The 13,483-nt window shown below is 42.9% G+C and overlaps 1 protein-coding gene across 1 annotated transcript in view; it reads right to left on the bottom strand.

Moving 5' to 3' along the window:
- Positions 1 to 13,483, bottom strand: part of ELL2 (elongation factor for RNA polymerase II 2) — a 103,252-nt gene that overhangs the window by 13,145 nt on the left and 76,624 nt on the right. Inside the window, exon 12 of the mRNA XM_067031369.1 lies at positions 2,208 to 2,308. Coding sequence (XP_066887470.1) covers positions 2,208 to 2,308 — 101 coding nt within the window. The remainder of the gene's footprint in view (positions 1 to 2,207; positions 2,309 to 13,483) is intronic.

The following is a 13,483-nucleotide window of genomic DNA, read 5'->3' on the forward strand; positions in this document are numbered from 1 at the left end:
TGGTATTTCTTTTATTCCTGTCACTTGTTTTACATGTTTTCCCCATCTATTTCTGTCCACGGTTCTCTTCACATTTCTTCAGGTTAAAATGATGTTGTCATTATTGAGTCATGACGCTGAGTCAGTCATTGAGAATATGAATCAGCTGAAATTAAGGGAAGAATCATCTCAAGTCCAGTAGGACCTGACTATATGGAGTCAACTTCTGCTGAAGACAAAGAACTGTCTTTCGTTGTAAAGTTCTAAGTAAAACTTTAAGAGTAATAAGCCAGAACTTCTAGGGCAAAGGACTAGGGAACTCAACAGACAATGAATAAAGAGTCAGAGGAATTTACGAATAGCTGCAGAGGGCAGTTTTGAACCTGCAGGCCTAGTAACCTATAATCATCCTTGAAGACAGGAATATTGTAATCTCGGCAAGCTGAATAAAGGAGGCCAACCAGTGAATCAAGCCTATAGTTATGCAATGGCTTGCCTTGCCCTTCCGAAAGCTTGCTGACAATAGGTTCTCTTTCTCTTCACCCTTTCATTGAAGTTTCTTGACCCAGGAGGGTTGAACACCTGGTAGAAGCCCATGCCTAAATCAAATTCTGTAAACATTGGTCATTATCGTCCACCGTGTTTCAATTGTGATTGATGTATTTATAAATCAACGATTCAAATTTGTCTGTGAAACCCTAGTGCAGAGAGTCTCAATCTTTGATTTTAAGCCATAGCCCCTTTGGAAGTCTGGTGGGGCCTATGGACCACTTCTTAGAATGATGTTCTTAAAAGTATAAAACAGAATTCATAGGATACTAAGGAAACCAATTATATTGAAGAATAGTTATCAAACATTTAAAAAAATGAGTGATAAAGTAACATAGATGCTTCTTAATACATTAAATAAGATGTATTGGTGGATTTAGTAAGTACTGTACCTTCAAAGTAGTGATGAATGTCAATGATATTTCAAGTTATTGACAACAATGGTTGGTGACAAAGTCACAGGTAACTATTATGCTTTGTTGCCTATCTTCATAATTGAAAAAAATACTAAATTTCAGTTACAGGTTAGTGAAAATAAATGAGTGAGTCTTTCTCCCATCCAAATATATAGATCCCCGGGGTACCATCTAAGAGCCCCCTGGGTGTCTGTGGACCCAAGGTAAGCACTCCCACCAGAGTGGCTTCTTTGCTTCTGGTCCAAAAGACACAGGCACATGGACTAAGATGAACAGCATTACTTGTATCTTCTTGGTGTGTCTACATATAAACCCAACTTTCACAGCTTTGCTCCAAGTGGCATTCTTCTGTTTAATGGCAAGAAATAAAGGTAAAATTCATTTGGGAACTAGAGGCAATGTATACTTGTTTTGTGCTTCTGCTAAGGTGACCAGATATCCCTACAACAGCTGGTCAAGGTTTTGGAGTACGTGTCAAAATAAACTTTTAGAGTCATCTTGACTTTATGTGAGGGTTTCCAGGGCCCTTAGGGAAGCCAAGAAGGCTAGTAAAAAAGTGGGCTAACAGCAAGATAAAGGTAAGCTAAGGCCCATATTAAGATGTGACAGAGAGCAGGAACAGAAAGAGGCAAGGAATGTTTGGGCTCAGGTGTCAAAATAAGCCCAGGTGGGGCAGTTTTGTACACCTTCAGCCCCAGGTCCCAGGCCCGGGGCAGCCACACGGTATGGGTTGAACGAGGTGTTTTTACCAATTTCACAGTGAACACTTTTTCAGTCACTCCCCCACATGAGTAGAAACAAAAACAAAACCTACTGTTTTGGTTTGGGGGAGCTAGTTTTATTTTAGGGGCTTAAAGGAAGCAAAAAATGTACTGATGTCCACAATTAGGCAATACTGATGTAGAATGTATGCTTCAGGAAGCATAAGGGTTTAACAGATCTTAGAAATAATGTTCTTTAACCTTTCAGTGACATAGGTTTTAATTTTGGCATCATTTTTTTTTAGGAGATGTTGCTACAATGTTTTTCTTTTAATGTGTACAACGTTTGCAGTAAATTATATTGGCATCAGCCAAATTTTATATACATACATAGACACATACATGTATTATATGTGTATGTGTATGTGTCTATGTATGTAGATACATATAGTTTTGTTTTTGTATGTGTTATTGGCTAATACCTGGAGAAAGAAGCATCCCTTTTAGAAAATAAAGGATAGTAAGTCAAAGGGATGATACCTGTGTGCTCATGTTTACTTACTCATTTGTTCCTGAGTCACACACACAGTATTTCCAAACAAATGTCTGAGGTTGCAGCACATCCTTTGATAAAGGTTGAGTCAAGACTGGATGAGGGAACTGCTATGAATAGAAAAAAGGGAATTCAAGTTGTATGGTAGGTTTAGGAAATGTGGAAATGAGATCATATTCAGAGAACAAAAAATTTACTTCTGAAAATAACTGCGTTTCTGAATACCGTATCATCTAACTGGGGGACAGTACTCTGGGTGATGGAGGAGCTGCCAGTGTCTCTGGGAGATGGACTTGGTTGGCTGAAGGCACAGATCTGGGAGCAGCTGCTGCTTCTCATGAGAAGTGGGAATGCCAAGGGGTCAAGGGGGCAGCTTTCCAGGTTGGCCTCACGGTTATCTGTGCCCTTTGTTCAGTGCATGTCTTTCATAGCAGTCTGAGTGTGCCCTGTGGCATTCTCAGACTTCCTTTTGGTTTCTGTGTTTCTGAGAAGTGGCGTAGTCTCACTTTGGCCCCAGCTCAGAAACGCTCCAGCCACGCTAATACCATTCTCTGTACGTGGGTGTGGTGACACTGGCCCATGGAATCATCTCATTTTCCATCCCCTTTCACAGAAGGATAATGGTTAAAGTGCCAGCCATGGTTCTATCCAGGGATGTGGTCTCCAAATTTAACTATAGGAAAAATACCACCATGAAGTTTCCCTAGAACTCATCTTTGCAGTGTTGTAAATGGAATTGTGAAACATTTGGGGTCCTTTGCTCCCAATAAAAATGTGTTCCCTTCTTTTCTTTAAAGAAGCCATTTCCTTCCTGGAATATTTTTTAAAAACACACTGCACACAGTGTTCTGGGAGCTGCAGGAGGATTAAGAATGACCTTTAGCTGAGGAACCAGGCAGCACAACTACAGGAGATTTGACCTAGTTTCTTTTTTATGTGTATAATATTGCACCTCTATGGAAAACACTGGCGAGGTTCTAAACCAGCCTCAAGCAGATGCTAAATATTCTCAGAGAGATGGCCTTGACATGGTAGAGAAATTGTCTAAATACACACCAGGGTAAGCCCAGTTCAAATCTGTTACAGGCATGTCCCATTCAAAGGAGGGGTTGGGATTTCTTTTAAAAGGACAGAATATAAGATAAAGTGTACATTATGATAATACCATTTCCTTACACCAGCTATTACTTGACAGTTTGAGGAGCACTTTCATGATAGTCTCATTTGATTTTTTTTTTTTTTTTTCGGTACACGGGCCTCTCACTGTTGTGGCCTCTTCCGTTGCGGAGCACAGGCTCCGGACGTGCAGGCCCAGCGGCCATGGCTCACGGGCCCAGCCGCTCCGGGGCATGTGGGATCCTCCCGGACCGGGGCACGAACCCGTGTCCCCTGCATCGGCAGGCGGACTCTCAACCACTGCGCCCCCAGGGAAGCCCTCATTTGATTTTTTTAGAGATAAGGTTAACAGAGCAATGATATAGTTGCATTATACAATTATATAGCAGATGGAATTAACAAGGGCATAAGAACACTCATCTTTAAAAAAAATGTCTTCCTCTGTGTTAAATAGTTAATAGGACAAAACAGATATGGCAATGACAGGATGAAGTATGACAAACAGAGTTAATTCAGAAAGAAAATAAACATTTATGAAACACTTACTATGAGCCAGGCACTGTGCAGGGACCTTGGCATGCAATATTCCATTTGATTCTGACAACAGTTGGGAAGCATTGAGTATTTTAACAAAGACAAAACTGACAATCAGAGAGGAGTGATTTCACTGACGGTGTAAAGTAATTGTACAGTCTGAGAGGTGAGCCCATGTCTGTATTGTAAAGCCCATTGTCTTGTCATCATAACACCCTACCTCAAGTTACTTAGGATGAATGTTGCCCACCAGTTCTTCTCTTTCCTTTTAACTTTTATCATCCCTTCAGAGGGTGTGATCACACTCTCCACAGGGCCTTTTATCATCATTATCACCATCATAATAATGGTGATCATTCACTGTCTCCATTTAATGCATCTTACTATTGTTGCTTATAGATTTCTCATCTTACCCATGTTATACTATATGTCCTTTGAAAGTAGGTCTTGGAGTCTTACTCATTTTTGTATCTTAAGCAGCATCTTACATACTGTTCTGCATCTAATATCTACTCAATAAAAATTTTTGAATGAAACTAAGTGAAGCAAAATGCTTGTAATCCAGGGAGCCTATTAACTAAAGAGTTTGAAGAAAAAAATAATGTTCTAGCTAATGGATGGTAGTGTAAAGTTATATATTCTTTACCTCCTTCCATGAAACCTACAAAAGGGATGAAATTTAAAACGATGAAATTTTGATAGAAAAAGTCCATCTGCAATGAAACTAGGAAATAGCTAAAATTTCAAATCACATTATCTGCCCAAAATAGTGAATCAGGACTGAATCAAGGGAGGCTATAGAAAGCTGAAACACACCTTCTGGGTTCCAATTAGGATTCAGATTTCTCTCAAAGTGAGTGCTATACGGGGCCCAGGTGCTGTTCTTTTACTCAGAGGAAGGACTGAAGGTGTGGTTGAGACACAAGAGAAATGCACCCTCTGGGGGATTGTTCTACATAGTAGAGCAGAGAGGATGGTAGACAGATGGAAGGACATTATTGGGCAAAACATATTTATTTTTCCCCCAGATAGAATTCCTACTTAGAAGGCAAGGCAGAGAGGATGAAAAAGTGGTAATGGCAACCAGATTTGCAGTGGTTGATCAGATTCAAACAAGGAACCACAAATAAACAGAAATAACCAAACAAAATATAGAGCCAGAGTCTCTCATGATCCTTACTGACATTGTGCTTGGGTGATCCACTCACTCGAGAGAATATGATGAATATGGCTAAAAACTGAGGAATCAGACCCAATCTGAAACCTGTCGCTGCCCTAGCTTACCCACTGACTCCCCTCCATAACTACCCACCTCTCCAAGCCAGGAGAGAAGTGCATTCCCTTCAGAGCAGAGTCTATGTTTTCATGTAGCCTTAGGGCATACTAATAACACCAAAAGCAAATTAAAAAAACAAACAAAAAAGGAAAAGGAGGCAAGAAACTCAACAATCAGAATGCAGATGAAGATTACTGTTAAAAAGAATTATTCCAGCAAACCAAATAATCTCAGATGCATATTTATCTCCACTCCCAAAGAAATAAAAGAAAAATACATCTTTTAAAAACAATTTGAAAATGAAATATAAGAGATCAAAGAAGAATAAGCAAAAGAAGTTGAAGTAAGCTGAGAGTTATGAAAGAAATTGAAGATAATAAAAACATCCTAGAAATGAGAATCACATTAGAACAGATGTTGAAAATGTGGTCAGCAAAGCAGAGGTCAGACTAGAGAGAATAAAGTAGCATTTGAAGGATGAAGAAAACCTCAAATAAATGAAATTAAGTAGAAAGAAGATGACAGTTATTAAAGACAGCCAACATCCAGTCAGCATATAAGATAATGGTATCCCTGAAGTAGAGAACAGAACAAATGCAGCAGGAAATAAAAACGTCAAAAATAAAATTTAAAGAAAACTCCACTGATAAAAAGTATGATCTGACTCTGCAGATGAAGAGATTTCAGGGGAAAAAACTGATCACAGAATAATCAACACAATGACATGTAAGTCAAGTTACTGAAATTTAAGGACAATGTAAGAATTCCTAGGCATCTACACAGAAAAAGCAAATTTCCTATAAGGGGGGAAAAGAGCGGGCTGACCTCAGATTTCTCAACAGAGGTATTCAATTGGAGAAAAAAGTGGACAACAAAGTCTAGTCAACCACAAGATGAATCAAAATTAAGTCTCAGGAAAGGGGAAGGCATAGTGTTAAAGGATGAGGTAGAGCCTAGAATCTGTTTACTATAGAGCTAAACCAAACGCACATAAAATTATGGTTAAAGAACAGAATGTAACTATTGTAAATCCTAAACACATAAACATATAAAATAAACATAGAATATAATATATAATATGTAATAGTCCAAAATTTTCAGTAGGGAAATTAACATTTTTTTCTTCTCTCCTCATTCATAGCATCAAAGGTTGCTGAATTCAAGAAACAAAATATCCTTGATCACGTTTAGAAACTGATGCACAACATTTAACATTTTTACACTTGTAAATTATTTCTGAACATCCTGTCAACAGTCTTTGTATTTTGTGTTTTTCTCATGCTTTAAGAGGATTTAGTGAGTGAGTCAAGGTAGGGATTGTCAGCAGGGATAGTGACTAAAATGTTAAACCATTCAGTTGAAAAAAGAGCATTTATTTGGCTATTGTTGGTGATGATTTCAGTTTTTCCTTACTAGGAATAATCTGACTCTCAATCAGGAGTGATTAAATTATAAAATTATGATATAAACAGTGGAATGCCATGCCATTGTTAAAAAGAATGAAAGAAGTCAACAGGGACTAACGTGGAATGTTCAAGCAATGTTGTTAAGTAAAAAAATTAAGTTGCAGACCTGTAGTTTGATACCCTATTTGAACAGAAGAGAAAACTGTGCATGCATAGGAACCGTTAATGGCTCCCTCTGGAGCCTAAGGTAGGTGAGTGAGAACAGGGGTCTTCTACTTTTTACTTTATTTACTAGGTACTGTTTGAAATTTTTGCAAGAGTAGATATAATTTTTTTTTTAACAAGAGACAAAGGACAAATTTTAATTTTTTCATCGAATGACCATAACAATCACGGTCAGTGACTTAGAAAGATAATCTGGTGTAACTGATTTGCTTGGACGTGTCTTTTAAGATTCTGTTCCCACTCAGGTGAACGCTTGGTCCGGCTCTGAGGCAGTGCACCCCATCTCTGGGCAGAATACAGACGGAGGGGATGGTTGCAATAGTGGAGGAAGCCTGGGAGCACCATCAGTGATCTGTGGAATGGCCCGAGCTCAAGGGTGGTGTTAGCAGAGAAGAAGGCATTTTCAGAGAAGATTGAGCTATTTACCCGGTTGAGGGAGCCCAGGCAACGAGGAGTAGCTGGCCCAGAGCACAGCTAAGGAAAAGGATATTTTACCTCCTGTAAAAAGAGGTTCGTGCACTTCAGTACTCTTAGAGAGAAAACAGTTTCAAGAAGGCAGAACATGAGAGGGCTGTGAGAAGGCCTTACTGGGGCTCCTCTGTCACCAGGTACATCTTGGGGTTCAGCACCAAGTCTGGGAGGGCAAGGTACACTGACAGGAAGTGGGGTGCAGTAGGGCAACACGATTTGTATTCTTGTCCTAGAGCTGATACCACATCACCCTCCGGCCTGTTCTTAGTGGGATGTCCCACTCCACGCTCTAAAGGGTTTAAAGGGAGGATCAGCTGCAAACAGCTGAGAAAGTGCTCAGACAAGGCACAAAGCGCTGTACATCGTAAAGTGGTCTTTAAGGAGGTGTCCACCTCACCTCCCTGCTTTACCTCATTTTATTCCCAGAAGTGCTTTTTCAGCTTCCCTGTCCTTTGGGCATCTTTCTCTCATCACTCTTGTTTTGGTTTCCTGCTTGCCCACCGATTCCCTTGTTAGAGTCACACCACACGGATGGTTCCCCTGGCTGCTGGCTGCTGACAACAGAGGTGACGGGTTGGCAGTTTTGATAGTACAGATGTTGTTTCTTTCTTCCTCAGAGAACCTGCCTCTAGCTGATAGGGCTCTATCAATGTGGCCAAGGCTTCTTACCAGAGCCCCAAATGCCTCCAGCGCTGGAAGGCACCTGCCGGTCGTGGCGCCCCATGTGCACACTCTGCACCAGCCTCTGGCCTCAGGAGAGACGGCGGGCTCGCCGACCCCTGGGACAGCAGCCACTGTTCCTCCCCAGCCCAGACCTTCCCACGGGAAAACTCACAGACCGCTTTGGGAGCCACTGGCTACTAAACTGAGGTCTCTCTATTTTGGAAACTTTCCTCAGAACTTAGTAGCCACATGAGAAGGCCATCAGGAAAGAACCTCAAGTACCCAAACGCCTCTGATAGACAATAACCTCCAGTGGTTCTCAGGAGGGAACCATGTCAGGGCGTCTCGGGGGCCTCATCTCCCCAGAATTGCTTAGCAAGGACAAAGCAGCACCTGAGGGAACAAGCTCAACACTAAAAAAGCCAGACCCTAAATGACTCTTGTGAATGAGAAGCGATTTGCATAAACATGCATTCAGTGAATGCTAAAGGCCTTCCTCTGGGGCCTTTCCGACACGTTCTCTCTTCCTGGTACATTTTCCTCTCTTCTGACTCCTCTTATCCTTCAAGTATTAGTTTCCATGCCAGTTCCCCACGGAGGCCTTGCCCCATTCCCTCACTGCCCTGTGACCCCTTATTATTCATTCTCAGAGATTTATTTTGCAGCATTTACCACAGTTGGAATCAAATAATTTGTGTAATTCACATTTGTCCTGTTCGCTGGTACATTCCCACCACCTAGCACCATGCCTAGTGCACGTAACTATTGGATGAATGCACCAATGCTGTGGCTGAGGAACTCAAGAGCATATATGACAGGGTTTTTTTTTTTTTTTTTTTTTTTTGCGGTATGCGGGCCTCTCACTGTTGTGGCCTCTCCCGTTGCGGAGCCCAGGCTCCGGACGCACAGGCCCAGCGGCCATGGCTCACGGGCTTTAGTTGCTCCGCGGCATGTGGGATCTTCCCGGACCAGGGCACGAACCCGTGTCTCCTGCATCGGCAGGCAGATTCTCAACCACTGCGCCACCAGGGAAGCCCCTATGACAGGGTTTAACACAGGACTCTTTCTGCCAGCTTTGGATGAAGTCACAAGACAATAGATGGCATCTACCCCCATAACATAAAGCAAGATGCTGGGCTTGTACAGGAGGTTATCAGAAAACCCAGTTTTGTTCCCCTTAGCTCCTGGCTCCCCAGTGGCAAAAGGGCTTGACGTTGAGCAGTCAGCTGGTGTGGGAGATCAGAGGGTTTCTCTGGAGAGTTGAGAGTGTGCTTCCCCTCACCACAGGCTAATGAGAGTGGCTTCGTGGAGACCACTTAGATGTTGGCAAGGATGCAGAGGAAAGGGAACCTGGTATACTGTTGGCAGGAATGCAAATTGGTGCAGCCGCTGTGGAAAACAGTATGGAAGTTCCATACAAAATTAAAAATAGAACTACCATATGATCCAGCAATCCCACTTCTGGCTGTTTATCCAAAGGAATTGAAATTAAGTTCACAAAGAGTCACCTGTACGCCCATGTTCATTGCAACACTATTCACAATAGCTGAGATATGGAAACAACCTAAATGTTTATAGATGAATGAACGGGTAGAGACAATGTGGTAAATACATACGGTGGAATATTATTCAGCCTTGAAAAAGAAATCCTTCCATTTGTGAGAACATGAATGGACCTGGAGGATATTATGCTAAATGAAATCAGCCAGACAGAGAAAGACAGATACTATGTTTTCTCAATTATGTGTAGAATCTAAAATAGTCAAACTCAAAGAAGCAGAGTAGAATGGTGATTACCAGGGCCTGGGGTGGGGGTGGGGTGGAGATGGGGAGGTGATGGTCGAAGGGAACACAGTTTCAGTTATGCAAGAGAAATAAGTTCTGAGATCCACTATACAGCACAGTGCCTATAGCTATCAATACTGTACTGTTTACTTAAAAGTTGCTAAGAGGATAGATCTTCTGTTAAATATTTTTATCGAAAGTGGGTTTGTGAGATTGCCCTACCCAGTCCCTCTAGTTGGATGCAACAATCTCTGTTTCATCCTAATATAACCATGGTGTGTAGATATTATCCCAACCTACCAGTTGATGATGGAAGGAAGATTCAGGAGTTTAGGCAAATTGCCCTGGGTCTCAGGTTGGTAAATCTCAGAACCAGGTCTCAGCCCCGGGGTGTAGGACTCCATGTTCCATTTTTGGCTCTCTACGCTGCAAGGCATTTTCAACTTTACTTCCAGACTTTGCATGTCTTGCTTGTAGGTCCCTGGTTCTGAACTGGCCTTCTCACTATTGATAAGCCAAGTCATCTTTAACCAAAAACAGAGGAGAAATGGTAATACGTGCAGGTTAATAGAAGGGAGGGGCCATAATAGATCATTCAGGTGAGAGCAGTGAGTTAAGAGAAGGGAAGAGCAGGTGGGGAGGTGATAACTGGCTACGGCAGCAATAAAGGCTTGTCAGCAGGGGCCAAGAGGGGAAGGAAGCGTGAGCAAAGACGGGAGGAGCTTTGCCCACTGTCCCTAGTGCCCCCTACAGTTGTTCTCAGCTGCAGAGTCTGTAGCTCGGGTGGCCACGAGAGCCCTGCAGACCCTCTCGGCACCCCTTTGACAAGGCTGCCTTAAATGAACTCTCTTCCTTGGGAGGAGAAGGGAAAGCTTACAGGTGTAAGAGGGAGAGTCATTTTCACAGGAGACTTTTCCCCAAAGCATCGTACCTGAAATGAACCTTGTCAACCCCCTCTGGTAACTAGATGGCGAGAAGCACTTACAGACAAGGCTCTTTTAAAAACACTCCCCTATGAAGACACGTGGAAAAGAGAATTAATAGAGAGAATATTAAAAGTTAAGCTTTAGTCTGGAACAAATGCATCAGCACTGTAAGTTACTGGTAGTGGTGATGTTAAGAGGAGCTATAATGTGGTGCTTGAAAAGTTCACAGAGAAAACATTCTGCAGAGCAATCAGGAGCAAAGACTTTGAAATGCTCTAGGTTGTGTTTATCTTCCACAGAGAGTCAATCACGGTTATGCGAAAATCTAATAGGGTTTTCAGTTCTGGCTGGCTGCTTGTTTGTCAGGTATATTGCTACAAAACTCTCCAAGTCGAAATAAAAGATGGAAAGAAATAATTAGAAAATAAACAGCAAAAAAACACGTATAGAGGGCTTTCGTGGTGGCGCAGTGGTTGAGAATCCGCCTGCCGATGCAGGGGACACGGGTTCGTGCCCCGGTCTGGGAAGATCCCACATGCCGCGGAGCGGCTGGGCCTATGAGCCACGGCTGCTGAGCCTGCACGTCTGGAGCCTGTGCTCTGCAACGGGAGAGGCCACAACAGTGAGAGGCCCGCGTACCACAAAAAACAAACAAACAAACAAACAAAAAAACACGTATAGATAACTTACTAGGTGCCAAGCACCACTCCACATATATGTGATCACCATAACCCTCTGAGGCAGGTACTACCCCACTCAGGGTGAGAAGCTGAGGCTGGAGGGCTTTGCAGGCTCACCCATGCTCTGCCGCCTGACTCTGTGCTCTGAACCGCTAGTGGTGTGACGCCTCTAGTTTGGCACTTTCCCCCTCCTCCCTGTCTTGGTATCACTTGCCAGCAGTGGCTGCTGGGCTGTTCTCAGCTCCTCCCTAGGAAGAGTGTAAGATCCTGAGGTCTCCTCCTGCTCTGGTGGCTGTCATTTAAACATCTTCATTTCATCATCTATGAAATGAAGACAGTTGTTTGTTCTAGGTGCTGTTGACAGGCCCTGCTAGCTCTATCATTACAGGAATCCCAAAGTCCTTTGATTATCCTCAAAATGTCTACTGCTTGGAAGATTATGGAAGCACTAGGCATTAAAAAAAAGGTCAAGAAAAGCACATATCAAATTTAAAGAAACATCAGGCTAGAGACGCTTAGACTGCCATCTTCTACCATGTCCCTGGGAAGTGGGGAAATGAAACCAGAACCTATCTGTCAGTTATGGTAAACAATAAAAATAACTTTTATTTATTTTTATTTTTTTGTGGTACGCAGTCCTCTCACTGCTGTGGCCTCTCCCGTTGCGGAGCACAGGCTCCGGACGCGCAGGCTCAGCGGCCATGGCTCACGGGCCCAGCCGCTCCGCGGCATGTGGGATCTTCCCGGACCGGGGCACGAACCCGTGTCCCCTGCACCGGCAGGCGGACTCCCAACCACTGCGCCACCAGGGGAGCCCTAAAAATAACTTTTTAAACCATTTTATGTTCCAAACCATTATAGACCACGTAGATGCTCATATTCCAGAGGTGACTAGAGGTATGAATGCCAGTGTTGGAAAGAGCTGTACCCTTTGAAGGTGTCCAGTTAGTTATTCAGGGCAAAAGGGATTCCCAAAGCCATTCTGCCATCAGTAACTCATTCCTTAATCATGACTTCGGGAAGATAAACTGGCAAGGCACACAAACCTGAATGATATAGCAGACTTTCACAGTAATCCAAATCCTCTGGCCACATGAATTTTAAATGACATATATGGATAGCCTGCCTCATTCATTCTTTCAGTAAATTACTATTGAGCACCTTCTCTATGCCAGGCACCAGGCTAGGATCTGGGGACACACCAGTGAACAAGGCAGTCTCTCCTCTCATGGAACTTATTTAATTAATAATACAATTAGTATTTAATTATAATTGTGATAAATGCCACAAAGGAGAAGTATAAGATGAAGGAGAACATATACTAGGGTGACCCAAGTTAGTCTGAGAGGTTAGAGAATGCTTCCTGGAGAAAGTGATGTTTAAGGGGGAGATCTTAGGGGTGAGGAGGCCTTAGCTACGTGAGAGAGGGATGGAGGGTAGAGCCGGTGGTGCAGGAGGACTGCAAGCACTAAGTATAGCCTGGGCATGGGCAGAGCAAGGGTTACTGGAGAACCTGAAGGCAGGCCCTTGTGACTGGTATGGAGTGGGAGTAGCAGGAGATGAGACTGGTAGATCATGCTGCCTATCTACACCACAGTGGAATTCTGTAAGCCCCCCTGGAATCCATGAAGTATAGAAAGGCAGTCAGTCATTTCTTAGAGGCCCCAACTTTCGAACTCAAACATGGTGGCCGATAATGTGGCCTCAGTCTTTAGGAAGCGCTCTCCTGTATTTCACAGACCAGATAAGGAATTCTTATCATCCTTCTCCAGATGCCCAGATTGTCCGAAGTATCTAATTACAGCAAGACAGACCAGCCTGGCCACCACACTGAATTAAACAGGCAGGAGTTGTAAATAATAACACATCTCCACCATCATATAGCAGAATCATCTGACCCCAAATGGAGAATTAAGCAATCATAAAATATCAGAGTCACCTACTGCCACAGCCAGCCTCCGGCCCCAATCTCAGAAAGGTACAATGAGTGGGGCAGGTACGTGTAGGTCTACATCAATAAAACCCCAAACACTCCACCTCGAAAACTTAAGCTTCTCTCAACCTTTGTCCCCTTTGTAATCAATCAAAACAGACTCATCCTCACCTAGAAAAATAATGCCCCAACAAATTCTCCCTATTGCATTCAGCAGATTGCTGGTCTTCAGAACTCCCAAGTGCTTTACAAACAATAACTGAGCCTCTT

The sequence above is a fragment of the Kogia breviceps genome, chromosome 4, assembly GCF_026419965.1.
Source record: "Kogia breviceps isolate mKogBre1 chromosome 4, mKogBre1 haplotype 1, whole genome shotgun sequence".
NCBI classification, from domain to species: Eukaryota; Metazoa; Chordata; class Mammalia; order Artiodactyla; family Physeteridae; genus Kogia; species Kogia breviceps.